At 44.7% G+C, this 21,780-nt stretch overlaps 1 protein-coding gene across 28 annotated transcripts in view; it reads left to right on the plus strand.

Moving 5' to 3' along the window:
* The window catches only part of DLG1 (discs large MAGUK scaffold protein 1), a 291,905-nt gene that overhangs the window by 160,852 nt on the left and 109,273 nt on the right, over positions 1-21,780 (plus strand). For all 28 annotated transcript variants that reach the window (XM_083177591.1, XM_083177594.1, XM_083177595.1 and 25 more), the window contains 3 exons: positions 515-565; positions 1,917-2,041; positions 3,011-3,180. In XM_083177591.1, the coding sequence (XP_083033717.1) occupies positions 515-565; positions 1,917-2,041; positions 3,011-3,180 (346 nt within the window). The remainder of the gene's footprint in view (positions 1-514; positions 566-1,916; positions 2,042-3,010; positions 3,181-21,780) is intronic.

The raw sequence follows: 21,780 nt of genomic DNA on the forward strand, positions 1-21,780 counted from the left end.
CAGTTTTTCATTGTTCAGTTTTGGAGAGCCTGCTCCCACTGTTTCTTATTTCAATCTCACAAGTGCGGTCTTCCACTGCTGTAGCTTTTTCACTTCGATGTTCAATGAGCTGTGCATTCTGAGATGATATTTTGGATGCCACTGTAGTAATACTTGACTATTTAAATAACGGGGGCCTACCTGTCAACTTGAGTTGGTCTGGCCGTTCTTCTGACCCTTTCATTTAAAAGTAATTTCATCATAACTAGACCAATAGTAACTAGACCAAAAGTCCTATATGACGGTTGTAATTAGAATTGGAGATTTAAAAAAAAAAACGCTTCTGACTTGTGTAGCTGCTACTTTTTCTAGTAGCATATTATTGCAATATATGGGCACCAAAAATTATTTATAATCAGCAATTCTCAGTAATTTACCCTTTTGATGCTGATCTGTCATAAGAAAATCAATATATTTCAGATTTTTCAGTATCTTGCAGTAAATGCTTTTTATGTTCTTTTTTTATATTTTGTAGGTAAATGGAACAGATGCAGACTATGAATATGAAGAAATCACACTGGAAAGGGTAATATATGAACTGGAGATGACTGCATATATATAAATATATATATATATATATATATATATGTGGTGTCGACCCGGCACTCCGCTGTCTTGAAATCATATACCTGGGTGCCTTTGCTGGAGGTAGATAGGCAGTAGTAGAGATGTAACCCACGCGGGGTGATGCATCACACGGCACTCCGAGGATTTAGCAATAAACTTGCTTTGAATTCACCTAAATCCTCGGAGTGCCGTGTGATGCATCACCCCGCATGGGTTACATCTCTACTACTGCCTCTATATGTATGTATGTATGTATGTATGTATGTATATGTATATGTATATGTATATATATGTATATATATATATATGTATATATATATATATATATATATATATATATATATATATATATACTAAAACTGCAGATGATGGGTGGGACTCATCTTTGCCTTAAGCTGTATCCTATGTAATATAAGGCTACTGCTGCTCCTCACCTCTAAGTATGGGCTTCTAAAGGTCCATACACACTGGGCAACTATGCCTAGTGTGTATGGACAGCAATTATAGCGTTCATCGCTGCGGGGAGAGCCGCTCAGTGCATACACAGTGAGCGGCTTTCTCCCTGCCCGGCGCCGACGGAGGGGGGGCATTGCATAGCGGAGCGCTATGCAAAGCCATCCTGAAAGCCGCTCATCTGCTGGTATAACCAGCAGATTATTGGCTTTCCCGGAGATGTAGCGGGAGTGCGCAGCAGCGCTCACCGCCGGGCCATACCCACTGGGCGGCTTTGAGCTGAAAGCCGCTCAAAACTGCTGTTTTAAGCAACTTTCAGCTCAAAGTCACCCGGTGTGTATGGGCCTTAAGTGTTTTGCACACCAGCGTCCACTAGATGGGTTTGACTGAGCAGTTCAAGTGTGGCTCTGCTCAGATGAGCACAGCCGCCGGAACTGACAATGCTGTTATGATGATCTGTAATATTGATGGGCTGCTAACTAATAACATTTGAGAAACATTCAAAAATAGAATATGGATGTACTGATTATGTTTCACTTCATTTTTATTGTAACTATTTGGTGTGAGAAAACAGTGAGCACCGCTGACTGGATTGACTGCCAAGCTGTCCAGTCAGCATTGTTTTGTACAGCTGTAGAACCTTTGAAAATTGACAGATTGCACAACAAGGGTATGTACACTTGAATATTGAGTTCTAGACATGGTAATACCATTTAGGGAGAAGGGGGCTATTTCAGCTTATAAGTGGATGACTCCTTTATTGATGGAACTTTATTTTAATAATAATGAAGTATTAATGCAAATGTCAACATTTTGGATGTGAGCATTCTCTATATTGTGGTTTGCTTTGGTTTCAGGGAACTTCAGGGCTTGGTTTTAGCATTGCTGGAGGAACAGACAATCCGCACATTGGAGATGACACAAGTATTTTTATTACTAAAATCATTTCTGGGGGAGCAGCTGCTCAAGATGGGAGGTTAAGGTATGTAATTCTGTTTGAAGTAAACCTTTTTATAAAGAATGTGTATGTTAGATAGTTTTGTATGACTCCATCACAACTTCAATGCCAATCTGCCTATCTCTCAATCACTGTCAACTTTGTTTAGCTAGAGAAGCTCCCTTGCTCCTAATATGTAGCAACCTGCTACAGAGTAGTGACAGAGCATTGTAGATGTAGTTAAATATATCCGATAGCAGTGTGCATATTTAATTTTTTTTATTCTGCACTCTAATACAAAGCCTATGGCATATACTATATTAAAAGCAACAGAATTATTGCAAAATATTGTATTATCTCATCCTCTTTAGGGACAAACTTGGGTGAACACTTAAGCCCCATACACACTAGGCGATATTGTTCAGGGCTTTCTGAGCGATATTGTGGACACACCCTGTCATTAACTTTGTGCGCTACCTCGGGTTGTTAACGACCCCCTCCCTCGTACAGCATGTTCCTATGAGGTAGATCCTCATTAACGACGGCTATTCTGCACCTTGGAGCCGGCATCTGCAAGTGTGTATGCACTTGCCAATATCGGTTCCCCGTGACCGCCAATATCAGCGGCAAGGGGCATTGTCAAGTGTGTATGGGGCTTAAGCCAACAGATCTGTCGTCACTCCAATCTGCCAACCAATGTTTCTATTGGTAAGGTTTATGAACAAATTATCTTGTGCATATGCACTTACCAATAATCCAAATTTAAATATGCCCACCTACCTGTGACATCATTTTAATGGAGTCTGCAGGTACTATATATCACGCAGTCAGGGGGTCGACCATATACACAGGAGCATTGTCATTTAAAGATTTATTAGCCAGCTTAACTTTATATCACATAGCGTGTGCACAGAATTATAGTTGTATTTCTATGTGAAATGCCCCTTTAGTAAATGATTGAATATATACGTTTTTCTGGAGTGCATTTACCCTTTTTTTAAAATCTCTTATCAGGGTTAATGACTGTATATTACGGGTGAATGATGTAGATGTTCATGATGTGGCACACAGCAAAGCGGTTGAGGCATTAAAAGAGGCTGGCTCTATTGTCCGACTATATGTAAGGAGGAGAAAACCGGTAACTGAGAAAATCATGGAGATAAAGCTTGTTAAAGGCCCCAAAGGTGAGTATCAAGGATTTGTTTTATATGGTAAATTATACATCATCCTTGACTCCCCTGAATAAATATTATGCTTCAAGTGTTTTAAATAAAATAAATAAAAAACAGCTTTTCAGCATTTATGTATGTTTGTGCTTAAACCTACTAAAGTCTGTGCTCTTTTCACTCTTTCTGCCATTGTGACCCTGTGGCATCTAAATTACAATAGATGAATAAATGCTGGAGTGCAAGTCCGATTTGAATAGGCTGTGTTCTGGTGTCTGGCCATTTTAAACGCACAACTACAGTATACAGTATGTGGAATGTGGGAACAAGTTCCTCTTTAGCTCCCTGATAAGGTTGCCAAGCAACGAGAAGAGAGCATTTCAGAACATGACAATTCAATAGATGGAAGAACTTATTGAAAGTTTCTTAGGTGGGCGAAGTTTAAATAGCTAATAGCACAGAGCATACCATCAATTTACATCATTAGCAGGAAGACTAGACGACTATATATATATATATATATATATATAAAAGAAAGTAGAGAAGGTGCGCTTCATGGTGCATTAACGATGTAGAATTTTATTGGACATACAATATCCCAGGTAAAATAGTCAAAAAGACTAGTACCATAAAAATTACACTGTGGGCTGGTTACCACACGACAATAGCATAAAGCCAAAGCAAAACTGCTCACGATATCCGGGGACACACGGCTGGAATGGACCACCAAGGAAGCCGCCACGCTGGCTTGCTGGACGGCAGGCAGGGGACGTCACAGACCGCAGACACGAGGATGCCGGAGATAAGATCAGCTGGACGGACACGTCATAAGCCACGCCCTGACGCGTTTCGTCGTAAGACTTCGTCAGAGGGCGTGGTCATGACGTGCACCAGGCCAGCTTATATTGGACCTGATCTGTCAATCAAGACAGACGCGATGTGGGAATCCCACTACGTAGCGCGTAAAGGGGAGGAGGCTAAGAGTGCCTATATTGATAGAGGGCAATACATATGGCCATAGACTTATAATATACAAGGAAAGAAGTTTTTTCTCTCACCGCAATAAAACTGAGAAACGGACATTAAATCAGGTCCAAAGCCAGGTGATCGTGAGCAGATTTTTACAACAAATACATACTTATTTTGCCACTGTCCTAAGATCACATACAACACAACAGATGTATATAAAAATTACATATAAAAAAACAACATTTATAAAAAATTACATATAAAAAAATTTTTTTACATATAAAAAACGGAAGATTCCATAGCAGCATATTTACGCCGGTATACCAAAACCTATATATAAATCGGTATAAGAGAATAATAACCCGGCATAAATAAATACAAAAATATATATATAAAACCCCAGACACACAAAGAGAAAGCGTATTCGCAAAAAACTACACATCCCAGCGCGTCTCGGGCAAAGCTCACGTTGGAATGACCATTTGGTATACATATTAAAAAAAAAAGGAAAAAAATATATGTATATATAAAAAGGAGAAAATATATAAATATATACTTTGTCAATTGATAAATGGGGTAACCTCATAACCCTCATTTAGCCCCTCTGGAGCCAATGTGTTTAATTTGAGTATCCAGGTGGTTTCCCGTTTAAGCAAGTATTTTTCCCGGTCACCTCCACGTTTATTGGGCTGAATACATTCAATACCTCTAACACGAAGGCTGGAGGGATCGCAGTTGTGTGTTTCCTTAAAATGTCTAGAGACACTATGATTAGTAATTCCGTGCTTTATGTTACGGACATGTTCTAAAATGCGGATCTTTAAGCATCTCTTTGTTTTTCCGATATATCGGAGTCCACAGCCGCAAGTCAATAAGTAAACAACAAATGAAGAATTACAATTAATGAAACTAAGGATCTTGTGATCTGTACCCTCAATAATAGAGCCCTTCTTCATGAGGGGACATATTTTACACCTATTACAGGGAAAGGAACCATGAATAGTGAGAAAAGAATTGGATTTTGGCCCTCTATCTAGGGGCTGTAGTTGACTTTTAGAAACCATGGACTTAATGGTTTTAGCCCGTCTAAACACCATCTTGGGTCTATCTGATAAATGGTCAGCCAGGACTGGGTCCAATTTAAGGACATTCCAGTGCTTATTTAGGATGGATTTTAGTTCCCTTTCGTGTGTGTTGTACTGTGTAATAAACAGTGTGTCAGAAGGTTTTTTTGGGACACTAACATTCACAGTGGATGTATCAGCAGATCCATGAATGGGTTTCAGCAAATTCTTTCTCTCAAGGGTCCGAGATCTTCGAAGTGCACCCTGTATGATTCTGCTGGGATATCCCCTCTCCTCAAACCTGTTAACATAAACTTGTGCTTGTTCTTCGAAACTATGGGGGTCAGAACAGTTCCTTTTCAGCCTTAGGAACTGGGAATAAGGGATGTTGTCTTTCCAGGCACCAAGGTGACAGCTGGAGTAATCTAAATAGCTGTTAGCATCAACAGGCTTAAAAAAAGTAGAGGTTTTTATTTTTCTTTCTGTTGGAAAATTCTCTACACTCAACAGTAAATCTAAGAATTCAATTCTAGACTTGTTAAAGGTGGAAGTAAACTTAAGGTTATAGGGGTTGGAGTTCAAGCCCTCGACAAACAATGTGAATGAGTCGACATCGCCCTTCCAAATTATGATTATGTCGTCAATATAACGCTTAAATAAAACCAACCTTTCACAGGCATCTCCCACTATGGTGTGGGTTTCCCAGTCCGCCATATAAATATTGGCTAGGCTAGGGGCACAAATCGTCCCCATCGCCGTCCCGCAGACCTGGAGAAACCACTCCCCCAAAAACTCAAAATAGTTAAATTTGAGGACAAATTTGAGACACTCACAAATGAATTCACGTTTTTTCATAGATACATCAGGGTCCCTCAATAAACATTGTTCAACGGCACAAATGCCAAGCTCATGGGGAATGCTGGTATACAGCGCTTGTACATCAATAGAGGCCAGAGCATAACCAGCATCCCATTCAATAGTGTCCAGAATTTGCAGGAGGTGTGAAGAGTCCCTTAAATATGTTTCAATAGATGGTACATACTTTTTAATAAACATATCCACATATTCTGAAACACGAGAAGTTAATGATCCGACTCCGGCCACGATAGGACGGCCCGGAGGAGGGACCACCCCCTTATGGATCTTTGGCAAATGATAAAAGGTCGCTAAGTTTGGGGCACAATTGTACAAATATTTGTACTCTTCCAAACATAGGACCTTTTCATTCAGACCTTTCTTAAGAATACCATCAAGAACACACAAATATTCAGAAGTGGGGTCACCAGACAACTTGACATATGAATTCACATCATACAGTAATTTATGGGCTTCCATTACATAGTCATCGCGATTAACAATAACTACCCCACCGCCTTTGTCGGCACTTTTAATGACGACAGAGTCATCAGACATTAATGCTTTCAGGGCCTGATTCTCTTTCAGGCTCAGGTTAAACTTATTGTTAATTTTGGGATTTATTTTATTAAAATCTTTTTTAACAAGTTCAGTGAATAAGTCAATATAAGGGCCGCGGGACTCCAGGGGATAAAACGTTGATTTAAGCTTTAGTTTAGAGCTATTGGTGTCGACACCAGTGTCGACCAACTCATTTTGTGGCGTTTTTTTCAAAAAATTACGCTTGAGGGTAAGATTTCGAGCAAACAGGTTTAGGTCAATCTGTAGGTCGACCTTATTTGGGCCTTGGGCTGGGGCGAAGGACAAACCCTTCTGCAGAACTTTATATTCAAATTCAGTAAGGATTTTATCTGAAAGATTAAAAATTCCTGTTTGCCCTTCCGCCATATTTGTGCCCGCCAGTGTAGTAATACCATGGTTGATTATTGGATGAACCTCTGCTTCGATTCTCTTTTTGGAAGTTCCTTTTCCCCAGCTTCCCCTAGTCGTCTTTTTAATCTGAGGGGGGTCCTGTTGGGGGTCGACATCAGTAAGTTGTCGTCCCGACCTTCCTCTAAAAAATGCTGACGGGGATTCTCAGTTCTATCAGACCTAAGTGGCTCAAATCTGTTTCTATCTGCCCATCTAGTAGTCTGATTAGCAGAAAATACCGGCCTATCCCAATGTTTTTTGGGGTCCTGTGATCTATAAGAATTTTTATAGGGAACTTGTCTCCAACGCTCCTGGCGTTGAGTATAATTATTATTACCACGTGTATACGTCTTTGGTGAATTGTAGTAATCTCTTCTCTGTTCACGAGGGGAATCATAGTTGGTATACTGTCGCTTATTGAATCTGGGTTTTACTACATGCCTCTGGCTATTGTCGACATGCTCAGAATCAACAGTTTGCGGAGGATTTGTGCTTATTTTTGCCTCCTGCCACGATCTAACCCTGTTGGTCTCATAGTCAATACGATCTCGAGCAAACTTTTTCTGCTTGGTGGCAATAATTTTATTTTCCACCGCAGAAACCTTTTGATCCATATCGGCTTTTGCCGCAATGAGTGTATCTTTGCTAAATTTAGTTTCCAAGGTGGGGGTTAGCAAAGAGATTTCCACTTCTACTTCCTTGAATACCTTTTTCTTTTCCTCAATTAGTATGTATTTGTTGTAAAAATCTGCTCACGATCACCTGGCTTTGGACCTGATTTAATGTCCGTTTCTCAGTTTTATTGCGGTGAGAGAAAAAACTTCTTTCCTTGTATATTATAAGTCTATGGCCATATGTATTGCCCTCTATCAATATAGGCACTCTTAGCCTCCTCCCCTTTACGCGCTACGTAGTGGGATTCCCACATCGCGTCTGTCTTGATTGACAGATCAGGTCCAATATAAGCTGGCCTGGTGCACGTCATGACCACGCCCTCTGACGAAGTCTTACGACGAAACGCGTCAGGGCGTGGCTTATGACGTGTCCGTCCAGCTGATCTTATCTCCGGCATCCTCGTGTCTGCGGTCTGTGACGTCCCCTGCCTGCCGTCCAGCAAGCCAGCGTGGCGGCTTCCTTGGTGGTCCATTCCAGCCGTGTGTCCCCGGATATCGTGAGCAGTTTTGCTTTGGCTTTATGCTATTGTCGTGTGGTAACCAGCCCACAGTGTCATTTTTTATGGTACTAGTCTTTTTGACTATTTTACCTGGGATATTGTATGTCCAATAAAATTCTACATCGTTAATGCACCATGAAGCGCACCTTCTCTACTTTCTTTTAGATTCCTTCCCTCTGTGGATTCCAGAGGTCCATAATCAGAGAAAGGTTGCTGCACCTATATTATCTGGGATTGGTGCCTGGACTCTTGATTGCATATCATCAGTGAACTTTATGCTGGTTATACTGGATGGTGTTAGCGCATGATTTTATTTTTTATTTATGTACTTTGTTCTGTTGAATCTGTTAAAATCATTTTGTGGCTTTTTTCCATACCTGGTTATAAGTATAACGTGATTGCTGAATTATGTTCAGGAGCAGTGAACTAAGTGCTAAACGTTCACAAGAATGTATGCGTATTTTTGACGATAATGCTGCTGCCGCCACAGGTGGCTGCATTGACTCAGAAAGTAAAGGTGGAGATCTGATTGATTTGGAGCGCCTACTCATCAGAGAGGCTAAAACATGGTGGGACATTAAGAGCCTAGACAGTTATGTTAACTGTAGAAGGATCCCTAGGGGGCTTCGTCTCACAAAAAATCCCACCATTGGTAAGATTAGTGATCAGTTTACCACTGATTGGAATCGGATTCTAGATGAATGTTCCTTCTCATTAATGAAGTTACTAATTGAGGAAAAGAAAAAGGTATTCAAGGAAGTAGAAGTGGAAATCTCTTTGCTAACCCCCACCTTGGAAACTAAATTTAGCAAAGATACACTCATTGCGGCAAAAGCCGATATGGATCAAAAGGTTTCTGCGGTGGAAAATAAAATTATTGCCACCAAGCAGAAAAAGTTTGCTCGAGATCGTATTGACTATGAGACCAACAGGGTTAGATCGTGGCAGGAGGCAAAAATAAGCACAAATCCTCCGCAAACTGTTGATTCTGAGCATGTCGACAATAGCCAGAGGCATGTAGTAAAACCCAGATTCAATAAGCGACAGTATACCAACTATGATTCCCCTCGTGAACAGAGAAGAGATTACTACAATTCACCAAAGACGTATACACGTGGTAATAATAATTATACTCAACGCCAGGAGCGTTGGAGACAAGTTCCCTATAAAAATTCTTATAGATCACAGGACCCCAAAAAACATTGGGATAGGCCGGTATTTTCTGCTAATCAGACTACTAGATGGGCAGATAGAAACAGATTTGAGCCACTTAGGTCTGATAGAACTGAGAATCCCCGTCAGCATTTTTTAGAGGAAGGTCGGGACGACAACTTACTGATGTCGACCCCCAACAGGACCCCCCTCAGATTAAAAAGACGACTAGGGGAAGCCGGGGAAAAGGAACTTCCAAAAAGAGAATCGAAGCAGAGGTTCATCCAATAATCAACCATGGTATTACTACACTGGCGGGCACAAATATGGCGGAAGGGCAAACAGGAATTTTTAATCTTTCAGATAAAATCCTTACTGAATTTGAATATAAAGTTCTGCAGAAGGGTTTGTCCTTCGCCCCAGCCCAAGGCCCAAATAAGGTCGACCTACAGATTGACCTAAACCTGTTTGCTCGAAATCTTACCCTCAAGCGTCATTTTTTGAAAAAAACGCCACAAAATGAGTTGGTCGACACTGGTGTCGACACCAATAGCTCTAAACTAAAGCTTAAATCAACGTTTTATCCCCTGGAGTCCCGCGGCCCTTATATTGACTTATTCACTGAACTTGTTAAAAAAGATTTTAATAAAATAAATCCCAAAATTAACAATAAGTTTAACCTGAGCCTGAAAGAGAATCAGGCCCTGAAAGCATTAATGTCTGATGACTCTGTCGTCATTAAAAGTGCCGACAAAGGCGGTGGGGTAGTTATTGTTAATCGCGATGACTATGTAATGGAAGCCCATAAATTACTGTATGATGTGAATTCATATGTCAAGTTGTCTGGTGACCCCACTTCTGAATATTTGTGTGTTCTTGATGGTATTCTTAAGAAAGGTCTGAATGAAAAGGTCCTATGTTTGGAAGAGTACAAATATTTGTACAATTGTGCCCCAAACTTAGCGACCTTTTATCATTTGCCAAAGATCCATAAGGGGGTGGTCCCTCCTCCGGGCCGTCCTATCGTGGCCGGAGTCGGATCATTAACTTCTCGTGTTTCAGAATATGTGGATATGTTTATTAAAAAGTATGTACCATCTATTGAAACATATTTAAGGGACTCTTCACACCTCCTGCAAATTCTGGACACTATTGAATGGGATGCTGGTTATGCTCTGGCCTCTATTGATGTACAAGCGCTGTATACCAGCATTCCCCATGAGCTTGGCATTTGTGCCGTTGAACAATGTTTATTGAGGGACCCTGATGTATCTATGAAAAAACGTGAATTCATTTGTGAGTGTCTCAAATTTGTCCTCAAATTTAACTATTTTGAGTTTTTGGGGGAGTGGTTTCTCCAGGTCTGCGGGACGGCGATGGGGACGATTTGTGCCCCTAGCCTAGCCAATATTTATATGGCGGACTGGGAAACCCACACCATAGTGGGAGATGCCTGTGAAAGGTTGGTTTTATTTAAGCGTTATATTGACGACATAATCATAATTTGGAAGGGCGATGTCGACTCATTCACATTGTTTGTCGAGGGCTTGAACTCCAACCCCTATAACCTTAAGTTTACTTCCACCTTTAACAAGTCTAGAATTGAATTCTTAGATTTACTGTTGAGTGTAGAGAATTTTCCAACAGAAAGAAAAATAAAAACCTCTACTTTTTTTAAGCCTGTTGATGCTAACAGCTATTTAGATTACTCCAGCTGTCACCTTGGTGCCTGGAAAGACAACATCCCTTATTCCCAGTTCCTAAGGCTGAAAAGGAACTGTTCTGACCCCCATAGTTTCGAAGAACAAGCACAAGTTTATGTTAACAGGTTTGAGGAGAGGGGATATCCCAGCAGAATCATACAGGGTGCACTTCGAAGATCTCGGACCCTTGAGAGAAAGAATTTGCTGAAACCCATTCATGGATCTGCTGATACATCCACTGTGAATGTTAGTGTCCCAAAAAAACCTTCTGACACACTGTTTATTACACAGTACAACACACACGAAAGGGAACTAAAATCCATCCTAAATAAGCACTGGAATGTCCTTAAATTGGACCCAGTCCTGGCTGACCATTTATCAGATAGACCCAAGATGGTGTTTAGACGGGCTAAAACCATTAAGTCCATGGTTTCTAAAAGTCAACTACAGCCCCTAGATAGAGGGCCAAAATCCAATTCTTTTCTCACTATTCATGGTTCCTTTCCCTGTAATAGGTGTAAAATATGTCCCCTCATGAAGAAGGGCTCTATTACTGAGGGTACAGATCACAAGATCCTTAGTTTCATTAATTGTAATTCTTCATTTGTTGTTTACTTATTGACTTGCGGCTGTGGACTCCGATATATCGGAAAAACAAAGAGATGCTTAAAGATCCGCATTTTAGAACATGTCCGTAACATAAAGCACGGAATTACTAATCATAGTGTCTCTAGACATTTTAAGGAAACACACAACTGCGATCCCTCCAGCCTTCGTGTTAGAGGTATTGAATGTATTCAGCCCAATAAACGTGGAGGTGACCGGGAAAAATACTTGCTTAAACGGGAAACCACCTGGATACTCAAATTAAACACATTGGCTCCAGAGGGGCTAAATGAGGGTTATGAGGTTACCCCATTTATCAATTGACAAAGTATATATTTATATATTTTCTCCTTTTTATATATACATATATTTTTTTCCTTTTTTTTTAATATGTATACCAAATGGTCATTCCAACGTGAGCTTTGCCCGAGACGCGCTGGGATGTGTAGTTTTTTGCGAATACGCTTTCTCTTTGTGTGTCTGGGGTTTTATATATATATTTTTGTATTTATTTATGCCGGGTTATTATTCTCTTATACCGATTTATATATAGGTTTTGGTATACCGGCGTAAATATGCTGCTATGGAATCTTCCGTTTTTTATATGTAAAAAAATTTTTTTATATGTAATTTTTTATAAATGTTGTTTTTTTATATGTAATTTTTATATACATCTGTTGTGTTGTATGTGATCTTAGGACAGTGGCAAAATAAGTATGTATTTGTTGTAAAAAATCTGCTCACGATCGCCTGGCTTTGGACCTGATTTAATGTCCGTTTCTCAGTTTTATTGCGGTGAGAGAAAAAACTTCTTTCCTTGTATATTATAAGTCTATGGCCATATGTATTGCCCTCTATCAATATAGGCACTCTTAGCCTCCTCCCCTTTACGCGCTACGTAGTGGGATTCCCACATCGCGTCTGTCTTGATTGACAGATCAGGTCCAATATAAGCTGGCCTGGTGCACGTCATGACCACGCCCTCTGACGAAGTCTTACGACGAAACGCGTCAGGGCGTGGCTTATGACGTGTCCGTCCAGCTGATCTTATCTCCGGCATCCTCGTGTCTGCGGTCTGTGACGTCCCCTGCCTGCCGTCCAGCAAGCCAGCGTGGCGGCTTCCTTGGTGGTCCATTCCAGCCGTGTGTCCCCGGATATCGTGAGCAGTTTTGCTTTGGCTTTATGCTATTGTCGTGTGGTAACCAGCCCACAGTGTCATTTTTTATGGTACTAGTCTTTTTGACTATTTTACCTGGGATATTGTATGTCCAATAAAATTCTACATCGTTAATGCACCATGAAGCGCACCTTCTCTACTTTCTTTTAGATTCCTTCCCTCTGTGGATTCCAGAGGTCCATAATCAGAGAAAGGTTGCTGCACCTATATTATCTGGGATTGGTGCCTGGACTCTTGATTGCATATCATCAGTGAACTTTATGCTGGTTATACTGGATGGTGTTAGCGCATGATTTTATTTTTTATTTATATATATATATATATATATATATATATATATATATATATATATATATATATATATATATATATATATATATATATATATATATATATATAATATACTGTGTATATATATATCTTTCTCCTTCATCCACTAGGTGTCACTGGAGTTACACTGGGGAATAGAAGGCGACCACAGGGAGCATGGGCACTTTAAATAAAAGATTAGAGTGGTTAACTCCTCCCCTTCTACTTCCCCTCCAGGTCAGTCTTAGTTTGTGCCCGAAAGGGAGCGGACACACACTAGGTGCTCTCTGAGCACTTCAGAGATTTTTTAAGCAGCATGGGTTTTTACTCTGCGCAGAGGACAGGCAGATAGTGTTACACTATCTGCCTGCTACGTGGGAGCCTGCCGAGGGAGCCGACCGCCCTAATCAAACAGCGCGCCCGGCTCCCTGGCTGCTGAGACCACCGTCTCGGGAGGCAACAGGCGCTGCCCACCAAAGCACGCCGCGGTCCTCCCCCAGCCAACCGCCGACGGCAGGCGCACAGTGAGTATTCCCTGCCACCGCTGCTAGCGGCGGTGGTCAGGGTTTATTAGGAAAGGCGGCAGCAGAGGGCTTCAAGCCTGGCGCCAAGGACGCGAGAGCTGTCGGGCGAGGAGGCGGAGCTACCGCGTGGTACTCCCAGCAGCCCCGGCTATCCCCAGCGCTAAACGCGCGGCGGCCATCTTTTTTACACTGGCGCCGCGGCAGAGCAGACAGTGGCAAGCTCCTGTACCGCTGCAGCCCCACCAAAGGCTACAAGTACATCGCAGATCCTGGTGACCGTCCTGCTATAGCTCTCCCGGTACTGTGAGTTACAGTGGGGGGTTGAGAGCTTAGAGAGAGATAGTTGGGCTGTGCAAAGAAAAAAATCAAGGCTATAGCGCTACCTGGTTATAGACCATAGCGCAGTACAAAGCCTGTGGCAGCTCCTTTCCTTCACTATCTCTCCTGTCAGTCCTTCTTACTGGACTTATCTATACCTACTCTCCCTTGGGTGTGTGGTAGTGTGTGGATTCTGTGACATATTTGTACAATGGCAGGGGGAAGCTCCAAGAAAATTGCCTGTAAGACTTGCAATGCTAAGTTTACCCCTTCGGCCCCTGGGGAGATTAACTGTGAGAAATGCACTGTTACTCCCTCTGGTATACAGACCCCTGTGGACCCTCCTTTCTGGGCCTCACAACTTACTGAGGTTATGTCCCGTTTATCCTCTGAGTTAACTCAGTCTCAGAAGGATAGAGAGACCTCTAGGACACAGCAGACGGATTTAACCTCTTCAGTTCAGAGCCTCACTAGGGCCCTAGCTCCACGGCAGGCTGAGCCTTGCCCGTCCTCCTCAAGGCAGCCCCCTCCCTTGCTGAGAAGAGCTTCTCCATTACACTCCCCTGACTCTGACGATATGCCAGACCTGGAGGAGGGAGAATTTGCGCCCCCTGGGGACGACATGCAGGATGCACAGGATGTGTTAGTCTATGACACACAGGAACCTGCCACACCCTCTCAGGGTATTGAGGACCTCATAGAGATGGTCAAAGTAGCCTGCAATGTGACAGAGGGAGTTGATACACCTTCCCGGCCATCCCTTTTTGGGAAAAAGGCAAAATTGCCCCCTAATTTCCCGGTAGCTGAGGAATTAGATGAGCTGGTAACTGACGCCTGGAAAAACCCAGACAAACGTTTTCAGGCTCCCAAACGGTTCTTTCAGAACTATCCACTGCTGCCGGAGGGCAGGAAGAAGGTGGAAATTCCTCCGGGAGTCGATTCATCTGTATCCCGGCTGTCCAAAAAGACTGTCCTCCCAGTCCCTGGGGCTACCACCCTCAAGGATGTCTCAGACCGTAGGTTAGAGATGACCTTGAAAAACATCTTTTCAGCGGCTGGCGTGTTACAGCGTCCGGCGCAGATTGGTTGTTGGGTGAACAAGGCCATAGGTGTCTGGGCGTCACAACTCTCTGCTGAGGTGAATGACGGTTCAGATCCAGCTACTATTCTGCAGCTGTCTGAACAAATCCAGGATGCTTCAACCTTCTTAATAGAGGCGTCCTCAGACATTTGCGCGGTGGCAGGTAGAATTTCTGCTCTCTCCATTTCAGCCCGCAGAGGTCTCTGGCTGCGTCAGTGGCAGGCTGATGCAGAATCAAAAAGGGCGGTGGAATCCATGGCCTTTAACGGGGAGCTCCTGTTCGGCCCGGAACTAGATAGATGGATATCCCAGGCCACAGGTGGGAAGTCACACTTCCTTCCGTCGGCAGCTCCACCTCCATCTCGCAGAACTGCCCACAATCCTTCCTTTCGTGCCTTTCGTCCCTCCAACAGGTTCAGAGGTAGATCCAGGGGAGGTGCTTCTTCACAGAGAGGAACCAGAGGCCGTGGAAGAGGTGCTTCCACTACCACTCTGGACCCCAAGGCCACCAAGCCTGCTGCATGACGGTCCTCCGTCCCAACTGGGGGACCCCAGGGTAGGAGCTCGGTTAAGGAACTTCGGCTCCATGTGGCTCCAGTCCTGTCAGGACGCCTGGGTAAGAGAGCTTGTGACCCTCGGTTTCAAGATTCGCTTCAGCAGGTCTCCCCCAGACCGGTTTTTCAAGACCGGTCTTCCTCGTCCTCCAGAGAAAGGACAACAGCTGCTGGCCGCCATCGCCAAGCTGCAGGACATGGGAGTAGTGGTTCCGGTCCCCGCAGAACAGCGGTCCCGGGGTTACTACTCCAGCCTGTTTCTAGTACCGAAGCCGGACGGCTCGGTACGTCCCATTCTCAACCTGAAGGATCTGAACCCGTACTTGCACGTGGCCAGATTCAAGATGGAATCCCTTCAATCCGTCATACAGGGTTTGGAAGAAGGGGAGTTCTTGGTATCCATAGATATCAAGGACGCTTACTTGCACATCCCCATTTGGGCCCCGCACCAGGCTTATCTGCGGTTCGCAGTGCAGGACCGGCATTGGCAATTCCAGGCCCTTCCATTCGGCCTCTCGTCCGCACCTCGGGTCTTCACCAAGGTGATGGCAGTGATGACGGAGGTCCTCCGCATGCAGGGGGTTACTATCATCCCCTATTTGGATGACCTTCTGCTGAAGAGTCGTTCAAGGGACACCCTGTTGGAGCACATTCTTCTCACACAGAAGATCCTCACATCAATACGCCCGGTTTCATTCTCGCCCCTTCCAGCTGTCGCTCCTCCATCAATGGTCGGGCTCTCACCTGCATCTGCAGCAGAGGGTGACCCTGTCCCCACGGGCTCGTTTGTCCCTGCTGTGGTGGCTGAACACCGCCAACCTACAACAGGGGAGGAGGATCGCGATTTGGGACTGGACCCTCATCACCACGGACGCCAGCCTCCGGGGTTGGGGTGCGGTCACCCTGGACCGTCAGTATCAAGGGTTGTGGACGCAACAGGAGAGTCTGCTTTCCATCAACATCCTGGAGCTACGAGCTGTCTACTATGCTCTTCTCCAGGCCAGACCTCTTCTCCAGGCCAGACCTCTTCTCCAGGGAAAAGCTGTTCGTGTGCAGTCCGACAACTCCACGACTGTTGCGTACATCAACAAGCAGGGAGGAACCCGCAGTTGCGCAGCCATGAAGGAGGTCAGCAGGATCCTGGTCTGGGCAGAGACCCATGCCCTAGCCCTGTCAGCCGTGTTCATTCCAGGAGTGGAGAACTGGGAGGCCGACTTCCTAAGTCGGCGGGACGTTCATCAAGGAGAGTGGTGCTTGCACCCTCAAGTCTTTCAGAAGCTGGTACATCGCTGGGGCTGTCCCCAAGTGGACCTGATGGCGTCCCGCCACAATTTCCAACTTCCCCAGTTCTTCGCAAGAACACGAGATCCTCAGGCAGAGGGCGTAGACGCGCTGGTGGCCCCTTGGCCCTTCCAGTATGTGTACCTATTCCCGCCAGTTCCGCTGATACCCCGGGTACTTCAGCGGATCCGGAGAGAGGGGGTCACGGCCCTGCTGGTGGCTCCAGACTGGCCTCGTCGGTCTTGGTACACCAGTCTGACAGCTATGCTGATAGACGAGCCGTGGCCTCTACCTCTTCAGGAAGACCTTCTCAGCCAGGGTCCCTTCATCTTCCCAGATTTAGGTCGTCTGCATTTGACGGCGTGGCTGCTGAGAGGTCCATCCTGAGGAGGGCAGGTATACCTAGAGCAGTTATACCCACCATGCTTCGCGCTAGGAAAGAGGTTACCTCAGCACACTACCACAGGATATGGCGCTCCTATGTGGCTTGGTGTGAGAGGCGTGGAGTCTCTACATGCCTATTCAAAAAGGCGAGACTTCTCCTTTTTCTGCAGGAAGGTTTGTCGGCAGGGCTGAGGCTGAATACCTTAAAGGTTCAGGTCTCAGCTCTCCCTATCTTTTTTTCAGAAGAAGTTAGCCTTTCTTCCAGAGGTTCAAACCTTCTTTCAGGGGGTGCTTCGGTTGCAGCCCCCCATTCGTCCTCCAACGGCTCCCTGGGACTTGGACTTGGTGCTGGAGTACCTTCAGTCCTCTGTTTTTGAGCCCTTGGAGGAGGTAGACCTTCGCTACCTTACTTGGAAGGTCGTACTTCTGTTGGCTCTGGCTTCTGCCAGGCGTGTGTCGGAACTGGGGGCTCTTTCTTGTCGCTCCCCATTTCTACAGTTTCATCCTGACAGAGCGGAGCTCCGTACCAGCCTGGCCTTTCTCCCAAAAGTGGTATCGGCCTTTCATCTGAACCAGCCCATCGTGGTTCCTGCCTCTCCAGAGGACTCCCCGGTGGCGAGATCCTTGTATGTGGTTAGGGCTCTAAGAATTTATGTAGCCCGTACAGCCCCTATCAGGAAGTCTGATTCGCTGTTTGTGACCTACGACCCTGTGCGTCGTGGATGGCCAGCCTCTAAACAGACGCTGTCCAGGTGGATTAGGTTAACTATTCGTCAGGCCTATGTCACCTTTTCACGGATTCCTCCGGGTTGCATTACGGCGCATTCAACCAGGTCGGTTGGATCCTCTTGGGCTGCTGCCCGAGGGGTTTCTCTACAGCAGCTCTGCCGAGCGGCTACCTGGTCCAGCTGCAGGACCTTCGTTCGGTTCTACAGGTTTGATACCTTTGCGGCTCCTGCTTCAGTGTTTGGCCGCAGGGTGTTAAGGGGTTCTCAGCGCTCTCCCACCCGGGATTGAGGGCTCTGGGACGTCCCCAGTGTAACTCCAGTGACACCTAGTGGATGAAGGAGAAAGAGGGATTTTGTACTTACCGTAAATCCTTTTCTCCGAGTCCACAGGTGTCACTGGACGCCCACCGCAGTGCTGGTCTCTTTAAAGTTGCCTCAGGGCTTTTGTCCTGCAGGGTCCATTACCTTGGAGTTTCCCTGCTGGGTTACCATGGTTATACGTATATATATATATATATATATATATATATATATATATATATATATATATATATATATATATATATATATATATATATATATATATATATATATACTAAGTTAATATGTTACATTGTCTGTTGACTGTGTTTGTTTGAACTTTCAGTGTTTTCTCACTGTTCTTTCTTTCATCTTGTATTGAATGATTGTATGTGGTATTTACCTCCTCTTCGGAAGTGTGTTTTATCTTCCTGCTCCCTTCCGGGCACAACCTTTATGACTGACCTGGAGGGGAAGTAGAAGGGGAGGAGTTAGCCACTCTAATCTTTTATTTAAAGTGCCCATGCTCCCTGTGGTCGCCTTCTATTCCCCAGTGTAACTCCAGTGACACCTGTGGACTCGGAGAAAAGGATTTACGGTAAGTACAAAATCCCTCTATATGCACTGCTCAAAAAAATAAAGGGAACACTAACCGAACACAACCTAGATCTGAATGAATTAAATATTCTTATTAAATACTTTGTTCTTTACATAGTTGAATGTGCTGGCAACAAAATCACACAAAAATTATCAATGGAAATCAAATTTATTAACCCATGGAGGTCTGGACTTGGAGTCCCACTCAAATTAAAGTGGAAAAACACACTACAGGCTGATTCAACTTTGATGTAATGTCCTTAAAACAAGTCAAAATGAGGCTCAGTACTGTGTCTGGCCTCCACGTGCCTTTATAACTTCCCTACAATGCCTGGGCATGCTCCTAATGAGGTGGCGAATGGTCTCCTGAGGGATCTCCTGCAGACCTGGACTAAAGCATCCGCCAACTCCTGGACAATCTGTGGTGCAACGTGGCATTGGTGGATGGAGCAAGACATGATGTACCAGATGTGCTCAATTGGATTCAGGTCTGGGAATTGGGCGGGCCAGTCCATAGCATCAATGCCTTCGTCTTGCAGGAACTGCTGACACACTCCAGCCACATGAAGTTTAGCATTGTCTTGCATTAGGAGGATCCCAGGGCCAACCGCGCCAGCATATGGTCTCACAAGGGATCTGAGGATCTCAGCTCGGCACCGAATGGCAGTCAGGCTACCTCTGGCGAGCACATGGAGGTCTGTGCGCCCCCCCCCAAAGAAATGCCACCCCACACCATTACTGACCCACTGCCAAACCGGTCTTGCTGGAGGATGTTGCAGGCAGCGGAAAGTTCTCCTTGGCGTCTCCAGAGAGCACAGGGTGCCAGTGGCGAATTTGCCAATCTTGGTGTTCTGGCAAATGTCAAACATACTGCCCAGTGTTGTGCTGTAAGCACAAGCTCCTACCACCCTCATGGAGTCTGTTTCTGACACATGCACATTGTGGTCTGCTGGAGGTCATTTTGCAAGGCTCTGGCAGTGCTCCTCCTGTTCCTCCTTGCACAAAGGCGGAGGTAGCTGTCCTGCTGCTGGGTTGTCCTCCTCCACGTCTCCTGATGTAGTTGCCTGTCTCCTGGTAGCGCCTCCATGCTCTGGACACTACGCTGACCGACACAGCAAACCTCCTTGCCACAGCTCGCATTGTTGTGCCATCCTGGATGAGCTGCACTAACTGAGCCACTTGTGTGGGTTATAGACTCCGTCTCATGCTACCACTAGAGTAAAAGCACTGCCAGCTTTCAAACGTGACCAAAACATCAGCCAGAAAGCATAGGAGCTGAGAAGTGGTCTGTGGTCGCCTCCTGCAGAACAACTCCTTTATTGGGGGTGTCTTGCTAATTGCCTATAATTTCCACCTGTTGTTTATTCCATTTGCACAACAGCATGCAAAATCTATGGTCAACCAGTGTTGCTTCCTAAGTGGACAGTTTGATTTCACAGACGTGTGATTGACTTGGAGTTACATTGTGTTGAAGTGTTCCCTTAATTTTTTTTAGCAGTAAATTAAGGGTAATTCTCAAGGGTACTTCAAGAGGTGATTCTCACCTTCAGTAGGAGTGCTCTGGTTCTGTCTGAATGTGTCAGACAGAATCAGAGACCAGAGCACTCCTACTGAAGGGGAGAATCGCCTCTTGAAGTACCCCTGATTGTGTACTGAATTTTTTGCTTTTTAATTCAATTAAGCTGGACCCACCAGGTATTCAGCCCTATAACCAATTGGGTTTTCCTAGATCAATTGGGGAGATCATCATCAATTTGATTCATTGTAGATATACCTACCCAAAAAGGCGCTTTCCCTGTAAATTTGTCATTTGTAAGAAAAATCTCTAGCGACATTGTCTGGAGGAAGATCACTCTCCGCCAGTCGTCCCACCTACATAGACATTGGAAATAGGTCATTCATTTATACAAGGACCTATTAACAATCCAGTTACAAACTGTTTCTTCTTGTGAAAAACACACAAAATCAATTTCCGGGATCCGTTAACCCCTGATGAATTCCCATTAAGGGGCGAAACGCATTTGTTTATCTTCTTCTGCAGTTTCCATGTATCAGAGATGTCGCAATGAAATGTACAAAGATCTGGAATAACTTTTACCACTGTGTGGAAAGAAAATACTTTTTAATAAACATTTAAAAATTGAATGGACTTTTTCTATGTGCTAGAGTGAATCATACTAAGGCTAAGTTGATCTAATTGTAGTGATCAACATCAAGGGTGCCAACCCACTATTGTACTCCATGTATATATATGTGTTGTCGGCCTGGCACTCTCTCCTGTGGGCTGCAACCCCGGTGCCCTCCGTAATGCAGATAGAATAGTAGAGAGGATAAACAGCAGCACTCTGAGGAACTTTTTCAAGAAAGTGCATTTCTCTTTCATTCATCCTTGTGACACAGCTCAACCATGGGGATGTAGGAGGTTCCGAAGGAGCCAGGCACCTATGATATAGCTTTGAGAGGCAAGCCCCTCCCTTTTGCATCTCAGCATTCCTCAGTTCGTTTTAGGTGCCCACCGGAGTGGGTGCTATGCTGAAGGGCTGCTGCAGCATCCATTGGAAGAGTAGCTATGTTGTTTTTTTTAAATTAATATTACATTCTTAGTTGGTGCAGGCACAGTGTGAGGCTTCCAGGGGAAGTTCCTCACACTGACAGTGCAGCAGGGGCTGTCAGCTCCCTGTGTACCTCAGACACTGTCTGGTCTCTCAGTACATCACTAAAACCTCCTCACTTGAGGGGTTTTCCTGGACCCTGGGGGACCCCTGAGCCGGCTCCCTGCATAGGGGGGAATCCTGGGTGATGGGCACCCCACAATGGCACCATGTAATCTGCGTCCCCTCACAGGGCTCGCCACGGTTTGGGCTTGGTGG

This window comes from Crinia signifera, chromosome 3 (assembly GCF_055691185.1).
Source record: "Crinia signifera chromosome 3, ASM5569118v1, whole genome shotgun sequence".
Taxonomy (NCBI): domain Eukaryota; kingdom Metazoa; phylum Chordata; class Amphibia; order Anura; family Myobatrachidae; genus Crinia; species Crinia signifera.